This window comes from Ursus maritimus, unplaced genomic scaffold (genome assembly GCF_017311325.1).
Source record: "Ursus maritimus isolate PB19 unplaced genomic scaffold, ASM1731132v1 scaffold_32, whole genome shotgun sequence".
Taxonomy (NCBI): domain Eukaryota; kingdom Metazoa; phylum Chordata; class Mammalia; order Carnivora; family Ursidae; genus Ursus; species Ursus maritimus.
Genome location: NW_024425786.1, coordinates 16,419,428 through 16,445,523, shown reverse-complemented (window position 1 = coordinate 16,445,523; position 26,096 = coordinate 16,419,428). Strand labels below are relative to the sequence as shown.

At 41.4% G+C, this 26,096-nt stretch overlaps 1 protein-coding gene across 1 annotated transcript in view; it reads right to left on the bottom strand.

The window, feature by feature from the left end:
• ZBTB40 (zinc finger and BTB domain containing 40) overlaps positions 1-22,722 on the bottom strand; it is a 47,542-nt gene extending 24,820 nt beyond the window's left edge. Inside the window, exons 1-5 of the mRNA XM_040618941.1 lie at positions 22,500-22,722; positions 11,116-11,887; positions 10,140-10,273; positions 2,190-2,382; positions 1,429-1,571 (exon numbers count right to left, since the gene is read on the bottom strand). Of these exons, the coding sequence (XP_040474875.1) occupies positions 1,429-1,571; positions 2,190-2,382; positions 10,140-10,273; positions 11,116-11,812 (1,167 nt within the window). The 5' untranslated portion in view covers positions 11,813-11,887; positions 22,500-22,722. The remainder of the gene's footprint in view (positions 1-1,428; positions 1,572-2,189; positions 2,383-10,139; positions 10,274-11,115; positions 11,888-22,499) is intronic.
• Positions 22,723-26,096: the final 3,374 nt, after the last annotated feature.

The following is a 26,096-nucleotide window of genomic DNA, read 5'->3' as shown; positions in this document are numbered from 1 at the left end:
TTACCGAGATAATGAAACAGTTCAAAGGACACATTCAATCTAGCTAATAAGGAAAAGGTTTGAATGAGTAATCGAATGAAATCCCTAAACAGGGAATCAGGTACTTCTAGAACTATAAGCAACTTACCTAAACTGAGTGCCTGAAATTACATTCAGTCTTAAGCCTGAGGAGAAACCAGAGGCTTAATCTTATTTTGTATATTACCTTTCTCTAAGAAATTCAAAGGAGTTATAAATTTTGGGAACACATAATTTATAAAGTATAATTTTGAGATCAAGGATTGTTCCCATTTTATATGGAAAAAAACTCCAATTTCAGACCACTGCGAAAAAGAGAATTGAGGATCCAGTCTCCACCACTGATCCATGCTCAGCTGTCCTACCACTGCTTTCTAAACATTTTCTCTCTGGACCATGTAAGCCACTTCCCACAGTTTTAAGAATTGATGCCACAGAAGTTCTCTGTCCCTATTCCTTCCTTCCAGATATAAAAATATTTTTAGCACAAAGTTGAAATCAATAATACCAACAAATACAGTTATCTAGTTGACTTGAGAAGTCATGCCAGCAGTTTTATGAGGATTTTAGTAGCTGGCTGGTGGGAAAGTAAATTGGTACAACCCTTCTGAAGGGCAATTTGGCAATATATAGCAAACACTTGAAAAACTTTATACTCTCCATTCCAAAATTCCACTTCTTGGAAATTACTCGAAGGAAATAATTTGAGAAGCATGCAAAGATTTGTGTGCCGGGATGTTCTCTACATCATTTATTATGGCAGAAAACTGGAAACAAATGTGCAACAACCAACAACTAATGAACTACGGTATGTTCATTAGACAAAACACAACGCAGCTACCAAAGTCCGTATTATAGGTATGGAAATATATTCACGATACATTAAATGAAAAACCCAATTACTCTGTATAAGCCTATCCCAGGATGACTCAAACGAGAAAAAGTGGGACCACATGCTCCAAAATGTCAGCAGTGATCATCTCTGAGTGGTGAGATGGTGAGAGAGTTTAATTTTTTTTCTTTTTGCTTGTTTCCCCAATTTCTCCTACAGGTGAACGGTGTATCGTTTCTGTAAAGAAGAAAAGTGTTAAAATCATAATTACAAACGTGCCTAAATGTCTAACTCTCGGGGCAACTGTTTTATATTAACAGCTCATCGAGTCAGAGCAGGACCATCCACCCATCCACGTAGCTGCACGCTGCATCGTACGACACGGCGCGCAAGGCCCTCAGCCAGCGGCTGCCAGGGCTGCAAAGAGACACGGTTCAAGCACGTGAACTCCTAGGCGCTCACTATGCGGCAGGTACAAAACGCTGCAAGGGAAAAAGCGCTGTGTGCCCCCAAAAGAGGTTAAAAAAAGTGCTACATAAACTCAGGATGGAGGAAGAGATGCTCGACACCACAGTTACCCTTTTCTCAGTGCCAGTCAGGAATTCCTCCTTGGCTGTTTCCAGGAACTCCAGGATCGGTCTCAGCTGTGTGACACCCTGGATCAGGTCCTCTTTGTGTTCTAGTAACAGAGCAGACAAGGTCTTTCCCTCCTCTGCGCTCCCTGGGGGGAGAGGGAGTGAGAGACACACAGCAGAAGTTAGTCAATTTGAAGAAAATGACAGCATGGTTTGTCAAGGGCGATCTAACAGAATAGTAAAGCGATTCTCTGCCTATTTTGAGCACCCGAATGCAGAATCTCTTTCTGGAGAGGAAAATACTTTATTATTCTGTTTAAACTCTATGAAAGGAAAAATGTTTCATTTATCTGTCGAAACACAAAGCTGCAAAGCCAGCCAGAGGTTAACTTCTGGTTGGCAAGGCCACTGCTTTGTACCTAACCCAAACGAGAGAAACTTCAGCCGCCAGGGCCGCCGGCAAGCCGGTTCACCCTGGGCGCTGAAAACACTGACTGGGGTGTGTGGCTTGTGAAGGGGCGGGAGAACACTGGTGGTCTTCTCCAACTTCAAGGTGTCAGCCTAGTTAACTAGGGGATAGAAATGGAGACTCAAATTTAGGTCGTATATATTTAACATGCAGCTTCTGGAATTATGTGTAGAACTGATGTGAAAATCACTTGGCGATAACTAAGCCACTGAGGAAATATAGCACCAGAGCAAACCTGACAGCATCTTTCCAGAATACAACACAAGCCACTCAGGTGGACAGGGTTTTCCCCTACCTTTTGGCTGTACCATGTTGACATCTTCTGGCTTTCTGCATGACAATGCTGCCTTTACTGCGGGATTGGAATCTTGGTACAGCCTCAACAGCGACACAACAGTCTGAACATCCAGGCTCTCGTCTCTTACTTTATCCAGGATTCTCTGGAATGCTGAGTGTCCTTCTTCACCCTCAAGACATCCCATTATAGTCTGTGGACACAAGTAACCGGAAAGAGAGATCAACCAGCCACAAGAACACCATGCTCCTTGGATTTGGCGAGCCAGGTCCTCAACAACGTGACCCCTACCTGTTTGGCCTTTCGTGGTATTTGGCATTCCGATGGCTTCTGTATCACGGCTCTTCTGACTTCAGAACACTGAAGCTTTTGGGATGGATAAGCACCCACCCTTCCGACCCCTCCTGCTCGGCCTTCCTCCCTGGTTCTCCTTCCAAATCCCTAACCATAAGCAGTACCGAAAACAGGTCCCAACTCTGTTTTTTTCTCCTTTTGGAAAATCTCTTATATATACAGCTTTCATATCACCTCTAGGCCAATAACCCTGAAAACTAGCTCCCTAATCCTAAGCTTTCTGTTTAAACCTAGAGCCACACGGTTTCTACTAGAAGTGCCTTATCCTCCAGAGGTCTTGGCACCACATGCCACCATATGGACTCTTCTAACCCTGGAGTACTAAAATACCAGCAATTCCAGTGGTGAAATAAACAAAATTAGCAGGAGGAAGACCAGCTGGAAGGAAGGGTTAATATTTCTATTTTAGCAATAATGAATTTATTTTTTAAAAGTCTGGAACCAAAAGTTAATTTCGTGGGCATAGCCTTTATATTTCCACCTGGCAAAACTACAACCTACCTTTGATGTTTTTTTAGTGTCAATACTATAAAAGAGTTTCCTCACAAGAAAGCAAAAAGTCATGGTTTTCTACACACACACACACACACACACACACACACAACATGAAAGGATCTCATGAATATCTATATTTGCAAAGTTCAGCTAGACGGTTCTTATAAATTCTGGTAGTAATTATAGGTTTATAATGTTTGTTTAAAGAGATTTTTATCTTTCTCTCCTCCTCCCAAATAAATAGGAATTATGAAGGAGTTAGACTGTGTTTCTTGGCTTTGCTTGAGCTTGCTTCCTGATCACAGAATGGACGTATAAAGCCGCGTTACACTTAAAAAAAAAAAAAAAGATTCCTATGATTTGTAGTCACGTACAAAATTAAATTCAAATAAAGCCCAGTTTAGGAATCCACATTAACTAAATTAAGTAACTTCCATGAATCTGAGTAACTCATCTTGTCTTCATTTTGAAAATATAAACAAATGAAATACCAACTCAGTTGAATGCTTAATCGCTTTTAGTCACATTTATGCAACCTTCCACGCTCTTGTTAGTCAGTCAGCCTAAAATCTCTTTAAGGAATGCCTTTTCCCTGACAGCAGTAGGGACCTGTGGGAGGCAGCCTCTAAATGGTTCGCAACATCGCTGTCACCAGGTATTCGTGCCCTTGGGCTGAACCTGATGTCGTGCTTCCAAGGAATAGAATATGGCAAAAGTAATGGAGGGCACTTCTGAGGCTCAGTCACCGTGACTTCCCTCTTGTGTGTGTGGGCACTCTCTGCCTTCGCTCTGGAGGCAAGCTGCCATGTTGTGAGCTGCCCTACAGAGAGGCCCATGTGGCAGGGAACGGATGTCTTCGACCAATAGTCAGTGAGTGAGCTTGGAAGTGAATCTTCTAGAACCCTGCCAACAGTCACATGAATACACTTAGAAGAAGACACTCCCCACCCCCGCCCCACCCCCGCCCCACCCCATGGAGCCCTGAGCTGTCTGCAGCCTTGGCCAATATACCCTGACTGTAGACCTGCCAGGGACCTTGAGCCAGAGCCTCAGCGAAGGATACCTAGATTCCTGACCCACAGAAATGGTGAGGTCATAAGTGTGTGTGTTCTTTTAAACTGCTAAATGTTAGAGTAATTTGTTACACGGCAATAGATACCTAATACAGACCCTCTCAATGCTAATGCCCTCAGTAAACATGTTTCTCTCTATTTCTCCTTTCCTTCCTCCTTTCCTGCGATGCATCTTAACCGATACAGCATTTAGCCGTCTTCTTCTGTCCTAGGCCAGTGTGTTTCCACCTGAAGCTCTCTGAATATTGCGAATCCACCTCTCTCAGTATCCAATTTGTCTGGCATTATCATTTGAGCCAGTGGGGAAGAGACACTTTCATCAATGGTGGCATCTGATGCGCTTCTCATTATCCTCTCTGCTGTCTCTTCCTCTGCAGAACTGCTCAGCAGTGAAATTAAAACATTTGTTAACTTCATTGCTCAGCAGTGACGCTAGGTTGTGACCATCTGGGAAGAGGAGCAGGGGTGGGCTGATGAAAGGGCCAGGAGGGAGCAGTCAGCTGCCTGGACAGCCCTGCTCTTTCCTCTTTCTTCCAGAACCTACTGGGGACCTTGGCACCAGAGCCAGCATTTTAACTGTGACTCCATCAGCCCCCTAAGCTGCCTGGGGCTCCTCCTTGCAGTGAGCCCTTTTCTGAAATAGCGTATTTGCCTAAACAGAGGGTGTCCCATATTGTGGCAGACTGAGGTTCACTGACTGCTATCATGTAAAGGAACTCTAAGACTTGAGCCCAAAACACGGTTTTGCTCTTTAAGCAAACATTTGGAATTCCTCTGATTCTTAGAGTTAAAAGTACTTCGATAAAGTCATACCAAATAATGGTCACACATGTAATCAACGTAACTTTGATTTATGAATAAACTATAGGTCCACATATTTAAAGATGGGACAGTTTCCTTTCCTCTTAAAATTTAATCTTTGCCTCACACTAAGGTCTTTTAATTGAATTTACTTATTTTCCCAACTGTCTGCCTGTGCCTTTGGATTTGTCGGAGTTATACTGTGTTCTTATTCACCCATGCGTCCCCTGAATGCCAAGGGCCAGATGATGGCACTCATGACACAGACCACAGAGCTCAACACCATCCCAGACACTGGGCGTATGTGCCACCTACTTAACTCCTCACATCCTAGGAGGCATTATTACCATGACTACTTACATGAGAGTCAGAAAGGTGAGGAAACTCACCCGAGGTTGCGTGGACAGTAAGCAGACTATCTGGGAGGAAACCCTGAGCTTATTCCAGTGACTTAGCACCCTTTTCACTAGTTCCCACCCCCAGATTGTGAGTGTAACCGAATCCATTTACACTGCGCTCTCCTAGACTTGCCAGAGTCAACATCACATTGACACTGGGTCATATCTAGACAATCTGTACCATTGCTCCTGGTCCCAATGATTTGTATACAGACTGGTACACAGCAGGTGCTTCATAAATATTTGTTTAACTAAATGAAATTCCCGTGCCATAAAACCAACAGCCTTCTATCTATGGCTGCTTATCTTAGACTTCATAATTAGCAGAGAGAAGATATGGAAAAACAACCTACTTCCATTTCTCATAGACCTGTAAAATGAAGCCCACACTGTCAGTGAGCACAGTCCACAAAACACAGGCCTGTACTTCTTGACAAATCTCCAAAGTAGTGACATGGTTGAAAACAGCAGAGTCACATAGGAGAGGAGACTTGTTTGCCTTTGAAACAAAGTTGAAAGAGAAAAAAAAAAAAAAGCTACTAGGCCTTAAGCTTTGGGAGTCTTTCTAGAACTTTAGGTGGAAAGTGGATCAAACAGCAAGAAATCAATAGTAGAAGTTATCTCCTTATTCTAGTCAAAGATTCGCTTTGCTATATACACAATTAATTAAAGCAGGGACATGGCTAGGAATAAAGAAAGAAGACAATTAAAAAGTTCCTGCATAAAAGCTAAAAAAAATTACGAGCTTGCCTTTAAACACAGGTTTTGCTCAGCTCAGCCAGAAAGCCTGTTAGGTCAGTATCTGCTTTTTCTAACGGGCAGGGATATTACACCGAGATAAAGACCGGCAGAAGCCACTTTCCCATCCCAGCACCCAAGAGATTTCTCCCTAATCAGTTTTGGCTTTGGTTTCACACAGTCCAAGCGGCCCAGCCTCATCCTCTGTTGTCGCAATCACTGCTCAGGGAATGGCTTTGCCACCTTTCATCATTTATCTCAGGAAATAAAATAAGCAGGACACTAGTTCACGGTGTCCTCCTGCAGCTCGGTCCAGGCCAGGTACACACCTCGTGTCTGTGTCTCAGAAAAGGAACAGGCTGGTCCATCTCAACCAGAACCCTCACAGGCCTTCAAAAGCCTCCAGACTTCATATCGAAGCACAGATTATTTTTAATGTTAAGCTGCCTTTTTAATGTTATGCCGATTAACCAAATAACAACAACAAAAAGCATTCAAAGCTCCTTGGGAGCTAAAACTGTTTCAACAGAAAAACAACAAACAAACCCCCAGCCTTTACAACTGGAGCTGAAATGCAGACTGATGTTTCAAGTGAACAGTTTGCAAATGCTTTCAATACCGAGGCCTTTTGGGGATTCCCATAGTTTGGTGACTCCAAAAAAATAATTACATATGTGGCAGGATATCTCTGCTGTCAAGACACTCTATAGGGATAGGGATCCAGTTTTATTTATATTTATTTTCCTAGCAACCAGCTCAATGCTTGGCACACACCAGCTGCTCAGTAAATATTTGCTGAATCAAGGGGTAAGCAAAGAATAACGCTTGGGAAAAATGTGTACTCGGTGGCCCCTCAAAACACTGAGGTGTCAGCGCAGACACCGTGGCATCTGCCATCACACACTAAGAACTGTGCAAGCCATTAGCTCTCTAGCAGTGCTTCTCAGAAATGTGGTCTCCAGATACCAAAACAGCAACACAGGGAGCTCGTTGAAGATGTCGATCCCCAACCACAACCTAAGAATCGGGCTCTCCGGAAATGAGGTCTGGACGTGTTCATCTTAACAAGTGCACCAGATGATTTTTATATCCACGGAACCACTGTTCTAGAGACTGATGGCCTTGTACCAGACACTATACCTACAGTTCAGGAAGGTACTTCCAAGTGGGTAATGGTCCCTATTTGAAAGCATGACTTGCAAATTAAGCTTAAAGTAACAGCAATCCATCTCATGTGTCAGAGCAAATGACCACGGCACTAGGATATTACCAGGCGTTAAGTAAAAAAGGGGTTTCAAGGTCAACTAAGTCTAAAAATACAGAGTTAATGTATAAACAAACAGCAGTCACCACCAATTGAGCTCTTTCTCTGTGCCTGGCATTTTAGTGTGAGTTTTCCATCAATAATCTTTTATTAATTTCACAATGATCCTGTGCTGTAGGTGACAACATTCCCATTTTACAAATTTGGAAATTAAGATTAACAGAGATTAAGTTGTTTGAGGTCACAACACCAGCAAATGGTAGAGCTGAATAACTAATTGTATATCCACACAATGGAACTCTGCTCAGGCATAAAAAGGAATAAATATGCAATAACATGGTTAAACCTCAGAAGAATTATGTTGAACGCAAGAAGCTAGACCAAAAAGAAGAGAGACTGTATGACTCCCTTTATACATAATACTCTAGAAAATGCAAATTCATCCAGACAGAGAGAGTGGGTCAGTGTCACCTGGAGATGGGTGGGTTCAAAAGGGCAGGAGGGAGGGATTACCAAGGGCATAAAGAAACTTAGGGGTGATGGATATGTTCAGTATCTTGCTTGTGGTGATGGCTTCAGGTTTTAAAACTTATCAAACTGTCCACATTAAATACACACAGCTTGCTGTGTGTCAGTCATACCTTAATAAACCTGTCTAAAAGAAAGTTAAAGAGAGAGAAGTAGAGGGCCTAAATACAAAGCAGTACTTCACCAACTCCACATTTTATTTAATGGAACCTTATGCTCGTCAAGTATTTTTTTCTCTTTTTCTTTCTGCAGCTGAAAGGTTTATTATGGAATATAACAGAATCAGTTTTAAATACAGCCACCAAGTGATTTGTAGAGCTCTCTGACCTCTAAAACCGAGGAAGAAATAACATAAGCCTATAATGATCCCCAGCAGTGAATCAGTGTTCTTTCTAAGTACTCCTAATGTTATTGTCACCAAAAGATCAGGACAAGAACTGGGAGGAAAAAAAATGTTGGATGAGACCATGTACAGCAAAAATTTCTTGGGCACTTGTTACTTGCCAGACACTTTTAGATACCTGTGTTAGAAAAAAGTGCTTAACACACAGTTCAAGTAAGTACCCAGGCAACCCCAGTGATGTGAGTACTGCTGGTCTAAGGAGCGCTGCTGCTCCTCGGTCACCAAATTAAATGGAGAGGAAGTGCTAAGAGGGAAAACGAAGACGTGGGTCTCTAAGCTATCAAGGAGACAAACTTGTGACAACAATGATAGATTGAACAGTTAAGAGAACATCCACATGCAAAAATATAAAACCATAATGTCCTTCAGCAAGATCGGTACAAAGAATACCAAGGTTTTACAACTTGTCGCCTCCCTAACAGAGTCGTTGGAGTTAACCCAGTGTTATAAAAAGCTGCTCGCTCAAGAAAGTAATTTACAGTCAACTGTCAATTGACCATGGTTAAAAGAAATACCTGACCTTGAATTGTTGGGATTTTCTTTTTTTTTTTAAAGTAACTTGCTACGAATCTGGGAAATACTTATATAGCAGAAGACATTTACTGCTCGGATGAAGGTAACTAACAGACACGCAATGGCCTGCAGTGACATGGAAGGCCTCCCCCACGCTCCCCCACCACTCAGATGAGCAAGCCTGCGGGGACGGTGCCCACTGGCTCTGCTAACTGCTCTGCACGGGAGCCACTCTTGGGGGAAAGGCAAAGCAAGAGGAGTTCTAAAGTGGCTGTGGAGTCAATCCCGTAGATTCAAGGGACAAGAAGTCAGGTAGTGAGGAAGCCCACCGGTGGGGATGCGTCTCGCTGAGATATTGAAAGAAAAGAAAAGGTCAGTTAAGAAATAAGAGCATGATAACCACTGGGCAGTTTTCTGTCGGGCCGTTCCTCAACACTCATACATACATGACATACGTGTATCATTTTCCCCTACTGGCAGTAAAACCCAGGGTGCAAGGGAACAGCTCCAAAGTCAGAATGCTGGGCCCTGAATTCTTGCTCAGTCCCACGAGCTCTGCAGCCTTGGCCAGGTTAATATACACCTGAGACTGTTTTTCTCCTCTGTAAGATGGGGCTAAAAAATGGTACAACAGTATCCACCCTGTTGATTTCTGTGAGAATTAAATGTGATAACATGTGTGCCAAGCATAGCATGGTAGGTATTCAATAAATGTTCACCAGTAGTGGTTTTATGTCGGAAAATGGTCACTGTATTCCTAAACACTGGATATGCTTTACTATGTAAGGTTTACATGAAGTCCTTTTCGTACCATGTTTTGAGTATTTCTTATTGTTCTGGTTTGGTATTTATCATTTAGTCTTGATTTGTGGTTATCCATGACTACCTTCTGCCTCATTTTATCCCTGATTAATCAGGAGGAAATGGTATGATCATTTAAGTATCCTGGATCAAAACTGGTTGTAAGCCCGGTGATCAGATTGTAACTTAGTTTTGAAAACATTTTGCCTAGTACTTTTGCAAGAACTGCCCTTTAGAGAATGTCAAAAAAAATTAGTTTGAGGGACGCCTGGGTGGCTTAGTCGGTTAAGTGTTCACTTTAAGTGCAGGTCATGATCCCAGGGGCCTGGGATCGCGTCCCCACATCGGGCTCCTTGCTCAGCAGGGAGCCTGCTTCTTCCTCTGCCTGCTGCTCCCCCTGCTTGTGCTCTCTTTCTCTCTCTCTGACAAATACATAAATAAAATCTTTAAAAAACAACTGAAATCTGAAAAAACTGAGACCCTGGGGTATTTTGCATTTTCATAGTTCTGTCCCGTACGGGGCGCTGACCTGGTATCCGGAGAACACGTCGTCAGCAAACAAATGGAGCGCAGGGTACCCACCTCCTCCTGAACACCCTTAATTTCTGAACATTCTTCTAGTCTTTTTAACACATCCTGGGTGACCAAGAGCGCGTCAGAGAAGACACTTTCATTCTCTAGAAGAAAACTCAGCCGATGGTGCTTCTTCTCATACTCTGAGTACAAAACAAAACACAATAAAAAAAAATACCAGTGATTCATTCCTTGAGATGATTTTTGGAAGTTTAAGCTGACAGCCTTGAGGTCATATGCTACATTTATAACTGACGCTGAACACGCCAGTTGTGGGTGAGAGACAACAGTGTCCCCACGAGCCTCCCCCTCCTCGTGCCATCCTCATCCTGGTCAGAGTAACAGGTAAGCATCAAAACTGGGACGTCGGGGGCGCCTGGGTGACTCAGTCAGTTAAGCATCCGACTCTTGATTTCGGCTCAGGTCGTGTTCTCAGGGTGGTGAGACCAAGCCCTGAGGCAGGCTCCGCACTGGGCATGGAGCCTGCTTGGGATTCTCCCCTCCCGCCCCCCTGCACCTCCCTGCTTGCTCTCTTTTCCTTTTTCTCTCTCTAAACAAAAACAAAAACACCCCTGGTACATTGTTATTTCTGTATTGCTCTTCTGCTCTGTAGCTCATACTCAGACTTCCACCACTCAAAAACACACTTTAAACAAAGAAGAATGCCCCCCTTGGGGTGCTTGGCTGGCTCAGTTGGAGAGCGTGCAACTCTTGATCTCAGGGTTATGGGTTTGAGCTCCATGTTGGGTATAGAGGACTTAAAAAAAAAAAATCTTAAAAAAAAAAAAAAAGAAGAAGAAAAAGAAGAATGCCCCAGTAGGACTTTTGCTTTGGATTCTGTGTTGGATTGGATTGGACTTTGGCTTCCTATCTAGCAGTGATTTTTAGTAAATTTATCATTGAAACAAAAAAATTCATAAAGATCACTGGATACAGTAGTGACAATGAAGGACAGATGACAAAAGAACTATTACATAAAGATCACCTGGCTCTGTGCTTGCCTCCTTTGCCTCACTGAAGGCTGGTACAGCAGGGGAGGGGGAACAAACTTCAAATGGACGAGGAGTCTCTGCCGGGGTATCTGTGCTCCCCTGCATCTCCTGGGCAGTGGAAGTCCCCACACCCATCTCTCGTGCAACCGTATGGACTGCGTCCTCAGTCTCGGCTTTCACAGGGCCGCCTGGAGGGGCAGAAGCCTCCAGGGAAGGACGAGACTCTCCAGCGCCCTCAGAGGCAAGGATTTCTACTTCAGGCTTCTCCGGGTCCTTCCTGAATGCCTCTGAGGATGGTACGGAGACATCCCTCACCACCTGACCCTGAACAGAGCAGTTCACAAGGCTGGTCAGAAGATTTTTACAACTCACGGCCACATCGAACATCTGGAGGCTGTCGGCCAGAGAGATGATTTTGGAGAAGTTGTGCTTGCCCACAGGTAGTTTGCCAGTGTACATCATTTCTAGCAAGAGGGCAAATTCCTCGGGGCTCACCACGGACGCATCGATGGAGATGGTGTCTGTGTTGTCCAGCAGGGTTTTGAACAGGAGGCTGGCCGCAGCCAGGACGAGCTTGTGGGCCCGGAAGTAAATGGTACCGACGGAAATGGTGCAGTCACAGAACTGCTGCTCCTTGCACAAAGTGTAGAGCTGCCGCAGCAGCTGCCGGCTGTAGTCGGGGAGCTCCATCGCCTCCGCTCCACCCTGACGACGTCTCGCCCCCTCTCCTTCCAGAACCCACCCTGGCGGGATCCGTGCTGTCTCCTAGAGAAACCCAAAAGTGTCACGTTAATACATCACAAGCACACAGGGAAAGACCATGAATGAAACAAACAGGCAAGGCGCTCACGCGCTCGCCCAATGTTGCTCGACAGGGGGCGCTGCGCCAGGTCCGCTACATCACGGACGCTCCTGAGGGCCGTCAGGGGCCTAAGGCTCTGAAAGGGATTATGCTTTGTGCTGCATCTGGACAGTGTCACTGGAGCCTCACGATGACTCAGTGGAAAAGATACCGCCCCTTCCCCATTTTACAGATGAGACTGAAGCTTTAGAGCTACTGAGACAACCAGCCTGAGGCGAAGCAGCCGTTAAATGGCGTGCGTGTATCACCCCCTCAGAGCTGTAGCTAATACACCGCGCGACGCATTCCTACTTCCAGAGTATTCTCAGCCAACGGAAGAGGCAACTATATACACAGAGGTACAGCACAATGTCCTCCTCTCGTCTGACTTCTCTGCAACACGGCACACAGGACATCACTCCTTCCAGCTTCAAACGCATGTTTCGCTTGCTCCTGCTCTCTCCGGTTCTCCCGTGACCTCCCCAGCCACACCTTGCCAGCATCCTTTACTGGGTCCCCTGCGTCACGTTGGCCTCTACAGTTTGGAATGCTCCAGGACTCAGTCATCTTCCCTCTTGTCTTCTGTCTCATCTGATTCCACACCTTTGAAATATCAACGAATGCTGACAGCTTACAGGCTGACATCTCAAGTTCGGTCCTCTCCTCTGGAGTCCGGATGCACACCTCCAGCTACACGCTCAGCATCTCCAATCAGAGATGGGTGGCTTAAACTTTTATCCAAAACTCTCCTGCCATCTTCCTACTCCACAGCAATTTTGTCTTTCTAATTGTTCAGACCAAAACCCGGGAGTCGTCCTTGACTCCAGTGTTTTTCTTATACTCTTTATCCAATCCTTTATAAATCCTGTTGGCTCTACCTTCAAAATATATCCAAAATCCAATCACTTACTGCTGCCTGCACTGGCTCTGGTCTGGTCAGTCTAAGCCCCCATCACCCTGTATTTGGCCTACTGAAGCAATCTCCTCTAACTCGTCTCCACACCCCTGTCCCTTTCTAGCACCACCCCTATACCACCCTACCTCAATCCAGTAGTTAGAGGGATCCTTTTAGTATGTAGCCAGAGCTTGTCCCTTCTTCGCACAGAAGCCTTCTTGGCTTCTGGTCTCAGAGTAAATGCGAAAAGCCAAAGTTCTTCTAATGGCCTACACTCCCCTCATAACCTGGCTGGCATTAACTCTCTGTGCCATCTTCTCCCGCTCTCCCCCTCACCCATTCTGCCTAAGCACACTGCCTTCCTTACTGATCACGGGACACTCTGCACATGTTCATCTACAGGCGTCTCCACGTGTGTGCATGGCCAACTCTCCCTTCCAGCAGGTCTCTGCTCTAAGGCCACATCATTACTGAGGGCTTCCCTGACGATGTCCTTTAAATAGCAGCCTCTTCTCCAACCTCGGAACATTCCATCCCTCCTACTCTATTTATCATCACAGCATTATCACCTACTGATACATATTTTTACTTATTATCATGTATCTCCCTTCACTGGAATGTAAGCTCCATTAGGGAAGGAACTTGTAAAAATCATCTGCTATATCCCAGTGCTTAAAATTCTGCCTCGCACAGATGTTGCTGATTAGTTGGTGGAATGAATAAATGAATGGAAGGAGCTGTAACGGCAGAGATTTGCACCCAGAAACCCAGCTTAGGGAAAAGGGGTGTGGAACAGTTAGAGTGAGGTCTGGAGGAGGAGCTGACCCGCCCGAATAAACGAGTAGGCACCGACGAGGTGAGGGAGTGAGACACCAGGCACTCTGAGCAGGGAGCCGGCATGAAGCGCACAGAGAAGAAAACATCCCCAATGGTGCAGAGGAAGGGCTGCAGGTGGGACTGTAAGGAATTCAGGGATACTGGAACATAAGCAGGGGACAGGGAGTATCAGAAGCTATGTCTGGCAGGCAGGGGTTGTGGCCACCAACAGATACACGGGCCATGCTTAGGAGCTTGGATTTATCCGAAAGGCAACGAGGAGCCACTGAAGGGTTTGGAAGGCTTTAAGCAGGGAAGTCACATGGTCAGAGATGCACTTAAATGGATCACCTAAGTGACATCTGCACAGAATTGAGGGGGATAATACTTGAGACAGGCTCTATTATTGCAGGAGTTCACGGAAAAATCAATGAGGACTTTGACCCAGAGAAGTGGCAAGAGAAGAGAGAGAAAGAGACAGCCAAAAATATTTAGAAAATGTAACGGTCATGATTTAAAGTCTGAGCGGATGTGAGGGAAGAGAAAGACAGCTCCCTGGTCCTGGGCTGGTGAGTGGGAGAGGACGCTGAGATGATCCAGATAACAGAAGAAAACAGTATTGGGAAGAAGACATGTAGCTCAGTTTTAGGTTTGAGAATCTTATGATGATAGCCAAATTCTATAATCTCACTTGTATAAAGAAAAGAAAATACACTGACAAAAAGGCAGAAAGCCAAATTCAAAACAACACCGGTTGCTTTTGTTAGCAAGATTGTGGGTGATCCCCTTTTCCTTCCTCCACTACTTCTTCATTTTTCCACATTTATAAGCTGACAGATAAAAATAAAAATAGGGGCGCCTGGGCAGCTCAGTCAGTTGAGCGTCTAACTCTTGATATCGGCTTGGGTCATGATCTCAGGGTCATGGGCTTGAGCCCCGCATCTGGCTCCATGCTCAGCACTGAATCTGCTTGTCCCTCTCCCTCTGCTCCTTCCCCTGCTCATGCTCAGGTGCTCTCTCTCTCTCTCAAATAAATAAATAAATAAAATATTTTTAGGGGCGCCTGGGTGGCACAGCAGTTAAGCGCCTGCCTTCGGCTCAGGGCGTGATCCCGGCGTTATGGGTTCGAGTTCCACATCAGGCTCTTCCGCTATGAGCCTGCTTCTTCCTCTCCCACTCCCCCTGCTTGTGTTCTCTCTCTCGCTGGCTGTCTCTATCTCTGTCGAATAAATAAATAAAATCTTTAAAAAATATATATATTTTTTTAAAAAATAAAAATATTTCCAAGATCTGGTTTCTGGTCTGGCACGTAAGGAGCTTAGGAAGTCACCATTCCATCCTGACAATGGTAAAAAGCTAAACAAGTGGAAAGATCAACAACTCTTCTTAGATCTGTCAGAGAATTGAGGTCACAGGGCAAAACTGCTCTCCTCCAAACTGGAGAAAAAGACAGGCAGATACAGAGAATCATAACTTCTCAGAGCAGAAACTCACCAACAGATACATCCATGGGAAGTGGTACCAGAAAAGGAAACTAAACTGAAATTGACAAATTGCTGGAGGCTCAGGGTGGACAAGTGTGAGTTAAAAACTCCAGAGGGACCAAGTCATAATTTTGTGAGTTTTACCTCTAGGAGCTCTAAGGGGTGAATACAGGAGAAAAATTCCCTCCTGCTTCTGGAAGGGGGAGGGGAGAACTAACCATGTTGAAATACGCCGGAGCACTCTGTTCTTAACAAGGCCTAACTTCAGGAGAAACTATTTTACCAGATTCCAACCTAATTGGAGGAAGGGAAACACCCTTCAGCCCACTTCTAGCCATCCTAAGTGGTGGGGGGTGGGAGAGGATTAACTGAAAAACACTGGTGAAGCTCACAGTCCTGGGGCACAGGCTCACCAAGAGACTGAGACCTCATCCTCAGTCTGCAAAACACTTCCTCCCCACACCTTATCATCCCATCACTATACTTATTTACCACAATTCCTTTTACCCAGTACTTTATGTCTACCTTTCAAGAAAAAATTATGAGACATACTAAAAGGCAAAAAAAACAGTCTGAAGACTATGGACTCTGAGAAACAAACTGAGGGCTTCAGAGGGGAGGGGGGTGGGGGAATGGGATAGACTGGTGATGGGTAGTAAGGAGGGCACGTATTGCATGGTGCACTGGGTGTTATACACAACTAATGAATCATCGAACTTTAGATCAGAAACCAGGGATGTACTGTATGGTGACTAACATAATAATAAAAAAAACATTAAAATATTAAAAAAAAACAGTCTGAAGAGACTGAACAAGTATCAGAACTAGTCAGATATGTCAGGAATTTTTAAAAACTGTGATTAATATGCTAAAGGCATTAATGGAAAAAAGTAGAAACATGCAAGAACACATGAACAATGGAAAAGATGGAAATTTAAAAAAATGAAAAATAAATACTGTAAGTCAAAAACATAACAGAAATAAAGAATGCCTTTGATGTGCTCATTAGTAGACTGGGAAAAGTTGAGGACAGAATCTCCGAGTTTGAGGATATAATCAGAACAGAATATCCAAGAACTGTGGGACAGCTACAAAAGGTAAAACATCCATGCAAATGGGGATATCTGATGGAGACGAAAGAGAAAGGAACAGAAGCAATATTTGAAGCAATAATAACTGAGCGTTTCCCCAAATCAATGTCAGACACCAAACCGCAGGTCTAGGATGCTCAGCGAACACCGAGCACAATAAATGCTTAGGGGGCCCTGGGTGGCGCAGTTGTTAAGTGTCTGCCTTCAGCTCAGGGCGTGATCCCGGTGTTCTGGGATCGAGCACCGCATCAGGCTCCTCTGTTGGAAGCCTGCTTCTTCCTCTCCCACTCCCCCTGCTTGTGTTCCCTCTCTCGCTGGCTGTCTCTATCTCTGTCAAATGAATAAATAAAATCTTTTTAAAAAAATTACACTTAGGCATATCATATTCAAACTACAAAAAAGGAAAGCTTAAAAAAAAATCTCAGAAAAAGAGGGAAAAACCCACTTTACCGGAGGCGCAAAGATAAGAATCACATCTGATTTCTCCTCAGAAACCATGCAAGTAGCAAGAGAGTAGAATAAAATAATTGAAGTGTTGAGAAGAAAAAAAAAAAAAAAAAAGCCCAACCAACTTAAAATTCTGTACCTTGCAAAATTATCTTTCAAAAGTGAAAGGGAAGACTTTCTCAGACATGCAAAACTGAGAGACTTTGTTGCCATCAGACCTGCCTTGCAAGAAACACTAAAGAAGTCTTTCAGAGAGAAGGAAAACCATGAAGTACAGAACTTTGAATCTACATTAAAAAACCAAAAGCACTGGAGAATGAATAGGTAAAGGTAAAATAAAAATTTGTTTTTAATTCTTAACTGATGTAACATGTAACTGTTCAAAATGACAGCAACAATTTATTTGATTATGTTTGCTTATGTTTAGATATACTTATGTATATATAAGTGAAATGAACGACGGCAATGGTACAAGGAATGGGAGGAAGAATTAGGAGTATTTGATTAGTATGAGGTATTTGTACTACCTGTGAAGTGGCACAGTGGCATTTGAAAGTGGACTTGGATTAGTTACAAATGTATACTGCAAACTCCAGGGCAACCACGAAAAAAAGTCTGAGAAGAAATATAACCGATATGTTAAGAAAGAAGTGAAAAAGGAATCATGTCAACTGCTCAACTAAAACTACAAAAGAATGAAAAATTGTGGCGACAAAAACAGGAATAAAGAACAAGGGCAACATATAAACAACATTAACAAATATGGCAGAGATAAACCCAACATCACCAATAATCACTGTAAACATCAATGATCTAAATACACCTATTAAAAGGCAGATGTCAGAATAGATTAAAAAACAAAAACAAAAAAACAGGACCCAATTCTATGTTGTCTACAAGAAACCCACTTCAAATATAAAGACATACAGATTTAAAGTAAATGCAGGGGTGCCTGGGTGGCGCAGTCAGATGAGCACCCAACTCATGGTTTCAGCTCAGGTTATAGTCTCAGGGTCGTGGAATAGAGCCCTACATCAGGCTCTGAGCTTAGCACAGAGTCTGCTTGGGACTCTCTCTCCCACTGCCCCTCCCCCCACCTCTAAAATAAATGAATAAATCTTCAAAAAAATAAAAATAAAACAAATGAATAAAAGACATATCATGATAATACTAATTAAAAGAAAACGGGGTAGCTATATTAATTTCAGGTGGAACAGACTTCAAAATAAGCAAAGTTATCAGGGATAAGGGGGGGCATTACATAATGAAAAAGGGGTCAATACTTCAAGAAAACATAATGTCTTACGTGCATATGCCTAACAACAGGCACACTGAAAGAGCTGCAAAGAGAATTAGATGAATCTACTATTATAGTTGGAGACTTTAAACATCCTTTATCAGAAATGGACAGATCTAACAGGCAGAACATCAATAAGAACATAGTGGAAGCCGACAGCACTGTTAGTCGAATGGATGTAATGGGCATCTTTAGATTGCTTCATCTAACAGCAGCAGGTCACACATTCTTCTCAAGATCACACGGAACATTACCAAGATAGACCAATTCTGGGCCAAAAAATACCCTTAACAAATTTTTTAAGAAGTAGAAATCATACAATCTCTGCTCTCAGATAACAATGTAATTGAACTCAAAATCAATGACAGGGTGCCTGGGTGGCTCAGTCAGTTAAGTGTCTGCCTTCAGCTCAGGTCATGATCTCAGGGTCCTGACGTTGAGCCCTGTGTCAGGTTCCCCACTCAACAAGGAATCTGCTTATGCCTCTCCCTCTGCCCCTACCCCTGCTCGTGCTCTCTCTCTCAAGTACATAAAATCTTAAAAAAAAAAAAAAAAAAAATCAATGACAAAAAGATAGCTGGAAAATCCCAAATATGTGGAGATTAAACACACAGTTTTCTAAATAACACAGAGGTCAAGGAAGAAATCTCAAGAAGAATTTAAAAATATTCAAAACTAGGGGATGCCTGGCTGGCTCAGTCCGTGGAGCAGGAGACTCTTGATTTCGGGGTTGTGAGTTTGAGCCCCATGTTGATGTAGAAATTTAAAAATAAATGCTCTAAACTAAATGAAAAGGTAAATACAACTTATCAAAATTTGTGGGATGCAGCGAAAGCAGTACTTACAGGGACAGCTACAGCATATATTAGATAATGCATATATTAGAAAAGAAGAAAGATCTAAAACCAATAATCTAAGCTTCCATCATGGGATATTAGAACAAGAAGAACAAAGTAACTTCAATTAAACAGTAGAAAAAAATGATTAGGCAAAGAAATAAATGAAATTGAAAAGAGTAAATAAAGAAAAATCAATGAAACCAAAAGCTGGTTCTTTGAAAAAATCAATAAAATCAATATGCCTCTAGCCAGGCTAACTACAAAAAAAAAAGAGAGAGAGAGAGAGGACACAAACCATTCATAACAGAGATGAAAAATGGGACATTACTATAGATTTCACACACAATAAAAGAATAATAAAGAAATATTATGGGCAACTTTATGCCCACAAAACTTGATAACAATGATGAAATGGATAAATTCTCTGAAAGACACAATCTGCCAAAAATCACACAAGAACAATCTGAAAAGACCTAAATCTATCAAAGATATTGAATCAACAATTAATAACTTTCCAATACTGGAGGCACCAGGCCCAGGTGGGTTCACTGATGAATTCTACCAAACATTTAAGGAAGAAATTACATCAAGTATCTACTGTCTCTTCCAGATGATGGAAGCAGAGAGAATACTTGTAACTCATTCTATGAAGCCAACATTACACTATCACCAAAACCAAACAGAGACATTATAAGAAAAAAAAAAACAAAAAAACTACAGACCAACATCTCCCATGAACCAAGATATAGATATCCTCAACAAAATATTAGCAAATCAAATCCAACAATGTATACAAAGAATGATATACCATGACCAAGTGGGATTTACCCCAAGTATCCAAGGCTGGTTCAACATTTGAAAATCAATAAATGTAAACCATCACATCAACAGGCTAAAGAAAAATCACATTATCTTATCAATAGATGCAGAAAAAACACTTGACAAAATCCAAAAGGCATTTATGATTAAAAAAAAAAAAAAAAACTCTCAGCAAACTAGGAATAGAGAGAAACTTCTTCAATTTGATAAAGGACATCTACAAAAAAACCCAACAGTTAATGTTATAGTTAACAGAAACTTGAAGCTTTCTTGCTAAAATCAGGAATAAGGTAAGGATGTCTCCTCTCACCATTGCTTTGCAACATTATATTTGAAGTTCTAGCTACTTAATGAAACAAGAAAAGGAAATAAAAGGTATATAGATTGGGAAGAAAGGAATAAGACGGTCTTTGTTCACAGATGATATGATTGTCTATGTAGAAAATCCAAAAGAATCAACAACAAAAAAACCCTAATAAGCAATTACAGAAAGATTACAGGATACAAGGTAAATATACAAACACTAACCACTTTCTTATATATCAGTAATGAACTGGAACTTGAAGTTAAAACATTACCATTTAAGGGGTGCCTGGGTGGCACAGTTTAGCATCCAACTCTTGGTTTCAGCTCCGGTTGTGATCTCAGGGTCATGAGATTGAGCCCCACATTGGGCTCTATGCTGAGTGTGGAATCTGCATAAGATTTTGTCTCCCTCTCCCTGTACCCCTCCCCATTGCACACTTACAGTTGTGTGCATGCTCTCTAATAAAAAATCTTTTAAAAATTAGCAATTAGTAACTAAAAATGAAATATAAAAAATACTTGTGGATAAGTCTAACAAAATAGGTACAAGAGTTATATGAGGAAAACTACAAAACTCTGACGAGAGATATCAAAGCAAAACTAAGTAAATGGTGAGATGTTCCATGTTCATGGATAAGAAGACTCAGTACAGTCAAAATTTCAACTTTTCCCAACTTGATCTATAGATTCAACACAATCCTAATCAAAATCTCAGCAAGTTATTTTGTGGATATTGACAAACTGTTTCTAAAGTATATATGGAGAGGCATATTAGCCAACTCAGTATTGAAGGAGAATAACAAAGTTGGAGGACGGACACTATTCAACTTCAAGATTTACTACAAAGCTATAGTAACCAAGACAACATGGCATTGGTGAAAGAACAGATAAATTAGCTCACAAAAATAGTCAACTGACCTTTGACAAAGAAGCAAAGATAATACAATGCAGCAAAGATAGTATCTCAACAAATGGTGCTGGAACAACTGGACATCCACATGTAAAAAAACGAATCAGACACACAGCTCAAAACCTTCACAAATTAACTCAAAATGGATCACAGACCTAAATGTGAAATGTAAAATTATAAAACTCCTAGAAAACAGCACAGGAGAAAACTGAAATGAACTTGAGTACAGTGATGACTTCTCAGACACAACACCAAGGGCACTATCCCTAAACGAAATCACCGATAAGCTAGATTTCATTAAAATTTTAAAAAACTTTTGTTCTGTGAAAGGTAATGCCAACAAAATGAGAAAACAAGCCACAGACTGGGATAAAATATTTGGAAAAGACATATCTATTAAAGGGCTACTATCCAAAATATACAAAGAACTCTTAAAACTCAACAGGAAGAAAACAAACAACCTGATTCAAAAATGCACCAAACCTTAACAGACATCTCACCAAAAAAGAGATACAGATAGCAAGTATAAAAGGGATAAAAAATGTTCAACATATGTCATAAGAGAATTGCAAATTAAAGCAACCCATTACAATGGCCAAATCCACAACACTGACAATACCAAATGCAGTGAGGATTTATAGTAACAGGAACTCCTATTTATTGCTAATGAGAATGCAAAACGGTACAGCTGCTTTGGAAGACAGATTAGCAGTTTCTTACAAAACTAAACATATCCTTACCATATGTTCCAACAATGGTGCTCTTGATATTTACCCAAATGAACCGTCTACACAAAAACATGCACACAGATATTTATAGCAGCTCTAGTAGTAATTGCCAACACTTGGAAGCAATCAAAATGTCTTTCGGTAGGTAAATGGATAAACTGTGGTACATCCAGATAACAGAATATTATTCTACGCTAAAAAGAAATGAGCTAACAAGCCAAAGAATGACATGGAGGAAACGTAAATGCATACTGCTCAGTAAAATAAGTCAATCTGAAAAGGCTACATACTGACTGAATCCAACTATATGACATTCTAGAAAAGGCAAAACTATGGAGACAGCCAAAAGATCAGTGGTTGTCAGTGGCTAAAGAAAGGCAGGGATAAACAGGTGAGGAACAGAGGATTTTCAGGGCAGTGAAATTATTCTTCATGATACCACAATGGTGGATGCATGTATTATACATTGTCCAAATTCATAGAATGTACAATACGGAAAGTGTACCCTAATAAAAACAATGGGCTTTGAGTGACAACGGTATGTCAGTGTAGGTTCACTGATTGTGACAAACATACCACTGTTTTGTGGGGTAGTGGGAGAGGCTTCCGTGTACTCCCAATTTTGCCATAAACTAAAACTGCTCTAAAAAACAAAGTTCACTTATTCATGAAACTTCATAAAATGAACGTAAGGTTTTCAGTTCTCATCACCCCAAGCCCCATCTATACCACGGTATTTAATACTATGGAACATTCATGAATTCATGTAATATTTTTAGTTTATTCAGAATATCTTTGAGAACATCTAGCCCTACTGTTTGTCTTAATACCCGTACTATAAAAATGCGTACTTTTGAAAAACAAATAAACTGCAGCCTAGGAGCTACCAACTTGCTATACTTACACTAACAGCAGTGGCAGGGGCAGGCCTGGAATTCCTATCTCCTGCTGCTGGTGGAAAACAAAACAAAACAAAAAAGATTCTGTAAGATTTAAACAGACAAAAGTAGGGACTATCTTTTTTAAAAAGAAGATAATTCTTAAAATTTGTAAATTAACTTATTTTAGTAACTGAGGAAAAAATCGGAATAAGAATTCAATTTGCAAATAACACAAAGCATAAACTAATAAACAGGCACTAAAGTTTTTCTAAAGAATGAATTGTATCAGTAGAATGTGATTTTTTCCCCTAAGAGAAGCCGTATGAATGAATTCAATAAATCAAAAGACTTATCTGGACATACATTAGATCTTTTTAAATATTCTTATTAATATGAAACAAGTGATTGGGATTATATTTTAAGGACGAATTTACTTTAGATGTTTTTTGGCCATTTTTCTGGGGGAAGTTATCTACATCTTTCATCAGATTAAAAAAAAATAAAGATCTAGCAATGATCCAGAGGTAGGTATTTTGAGCATTAACTACAGAACCTTGGGGGTCAGAACTATTTCATGTTTTTGTTAATAAATTAGATGGGGGGATGCCGGGGTGGTTCAGTCAGTTAGTTAAGCAGCTGCCTTCAGCTCAGGTCATGATCCTAGGGTCCTGGGATGGAGCCCCAAATCAAGCCCGGCATCCAGCTCCCTGCTCAGCAGGGAGTCTGCTTCTCCCTCTGCCCCTCCCCTGGCTCATGCTTGTGTGCACACTCTCTCTCTCTGAAATAAATAAATAAAATCTTTAAGAAAAATAAATTAGATGGGGAAATAACAGAATAACTGTAGCAGAATAAGCAACTGAGCAAGGTTCAAAAAAACTGTACTGAGTTACATGGCTTACCAATACACAGATATTAAAAACATGGTTATAAACTTGCAGTAAAGGGAGAATGGAGACAGGTAAGGCAGAAAACTTTCAAGGGTGATCAAGGGCTATTCAATGAATGTAAGCTGGCAAAGCTGAAAGTTGAAATTTTACTAAGATTAACAGAAATACTGATTGAAGAGCAAACTTTTGGCAAAATGGCACGCCAAGCTGATGTAAATGGACCTTTTCTCCTACTTCATACAGAAATGCTGGTAAAACATTTAAAAAATGCTTTTAAAATATACAGTCAAGCTTAAAAAAAAAAAAAAAAAAAAAAGGAAATCCTCAGGCACCTAAAATGAAAGAGACATCAAAATCAAAACTGGAACATTAAGTGGGTGTTGAGACCATGGTGGCCCACAGGGGTTTCAAACTCCAATACAGGCCCTGGGCTTGGAGGAAAAAGCATTAATTCTCACATGGAGCCTAGAAATACAGCTCCAGGCAGGTAGAAGGTGGGCGAGTTGAAACTGAGACCCTTGCACAAAGCCCAGAGCCTCAAATACCTACCTTCTTTGATATGCAGTCTGAAAAATCTCTGCTCACTGGCTCAGGGAAGGAGCAATAAAAGTTGTTAATTATCTAGGCCTTAAGAAGAGGAAAAGGCACCCACAAGAAATCTAAAATGTAGGCCTATGCCATTCAGAGGCATGTGTAGGTATGCAAATTTGTATCATACAGGAATCCTGAGCTGAGAAATTAACACAAAACCGGGTCTTTGGCATGCAGCAGAAAAAAACCAGAGTACTTTCACAACCCAAGGCACAGAGACTCACACAGTGAAGAAGAGAAACATAGAACAGAGCTCACTATTACAAACCGTATGAGGAAAACACAAATGTGAAAGGTAAATCTATAAAGGCTGACAGTAGAAAATGTCAGAAGGTGTCTTTGAAGCAGGGGTAGGGAAACTTCTTAATGCCGCAAATGCCAAAAAACGGGGAAATGATGAATCTGACTGCAGTGACAGTAAAGGTTTCTATCAAAGACATGACTAACAGACAATGGACAAATGGTAAAATCAGGAGATAATATTGTGCAGTTTAAAGGCAACGCAGAATTAATACCTAAAAGACACAAGAAATTCCTGCAAATCTAGAGAAAAAAATTAAAATGGAGCAAATGATGTAATCAGGCAATTCAGAGAAGGAAAAGCTTACTTTTAATTAATCGACAAGTAGTAATAGTAGTTGTTATAATAGGAGTAATAGAGGCACTTGGGTGGCTCGGCTGGTTAAGTGTCTGCCTTTGGCTCGGGTCATGATCCCAGGGTCCTGAGATCGAGCCCAGATCGGGCTCCCTGCTCTCCGGGGAATCTGCTTCTCCCTCTCTCCCTCTGCCCTGCTCGTGCTCTCTAATAAATAAATAAAATCTTAAAGAAAAATAATGGCAGCTAGCATTTATCTGATGATTATTATATTCAGGAAGTGTTTATTGTATTCAGGAATATGCTTTACATATATCAATTCATTTTGCCCTCTTAACAACCTGACGAGGCAGATGATGTAATTATCCCCTTTTACTGATGAAGAGACTAAGGCCCAGAGAGGTTGAGTAATTTCTCCGAGCTCTCACTGTAACACATGGTAGAACTTGAGTTTGAATCTATATATAAATTGATATAGCTGTTCTGGTGCATATATAAATTGATATAGCTGTTCTGAAAAACATTCTAATATTTAGTGAAATTTTCTGTATATATACGCCTTGTGATCCAGTAATCATACTCCTGCATACATATCCTAGAAAAATTCTTACATGGGTCCATAAGGAAGCATGGCCAGAAAGATCACTGGGGCATTGTTTTTAGTAGCAGGAAGATCAAAGGCAATTTAGATGTCCATCACTGAAAGAATATAAGTAAATGTACGGGAGGTATACTATGGAAAACAGTGCATTAGAAAGAAGCAACAACTAGCTACTAAGACAGAAACATGGATAGATGCCCAGTGTTGAATGAAAAAATAACAACCACAATGAGATCTAAAGCATAATAGCATTTACATATGTTAAAAACACATAATCAAAGCAATACTATATATTTGATAAAGCCACACTGGTAGCCAAAGACTTTATATCAAATACATTAGAGTGGGTGCCTATAGTTTGGGAGGGGAATGAGAGTAGGTGTTGGAGGTGAGAAAGAAAAATAAAATCGAACAAGGGGAGCCTTGTCCAGACAGAGAAATCCCAGAGCGTCACAGATGAGGGGCTCCTCCCTGCACCACCCCCAAAAGACAAAAAGTAAAACTGAAAAGTCACATGAGGAGGAGATGCAGAATCATCAGAAGGAAAATCATTAAATGCAGGAATCAGCACAAATAGCAGCCCCCAAGAACTGAAAACCATAAAAATAATAGAATACTATGAAAAATGCTATAAATTAATTATATTTCATTTTAATAAACAGGCAAAGTGAAGGAAGTCAAAATCAAAGAACAAGATAATATGGAAAAAGGAGAGTCAGATGTGTAAAAGAACTTCTAGTTACAAAAAATTAAGTAACTGACATTCATCCATTGATAAATTAAATAGACTAGATACAGCTAAAGAAAAAATTAGTGGTTAAGAAGAGAAGTCTGAGAAAATTACTCAGAAGGTAGCAGAGTTTATAAAAACAGAAATATGAAAGGGAAATTAAAGGACACAGAAGACAGAGAAGGTGTTCCAGATGGAACAATGGAAAATGTGTAG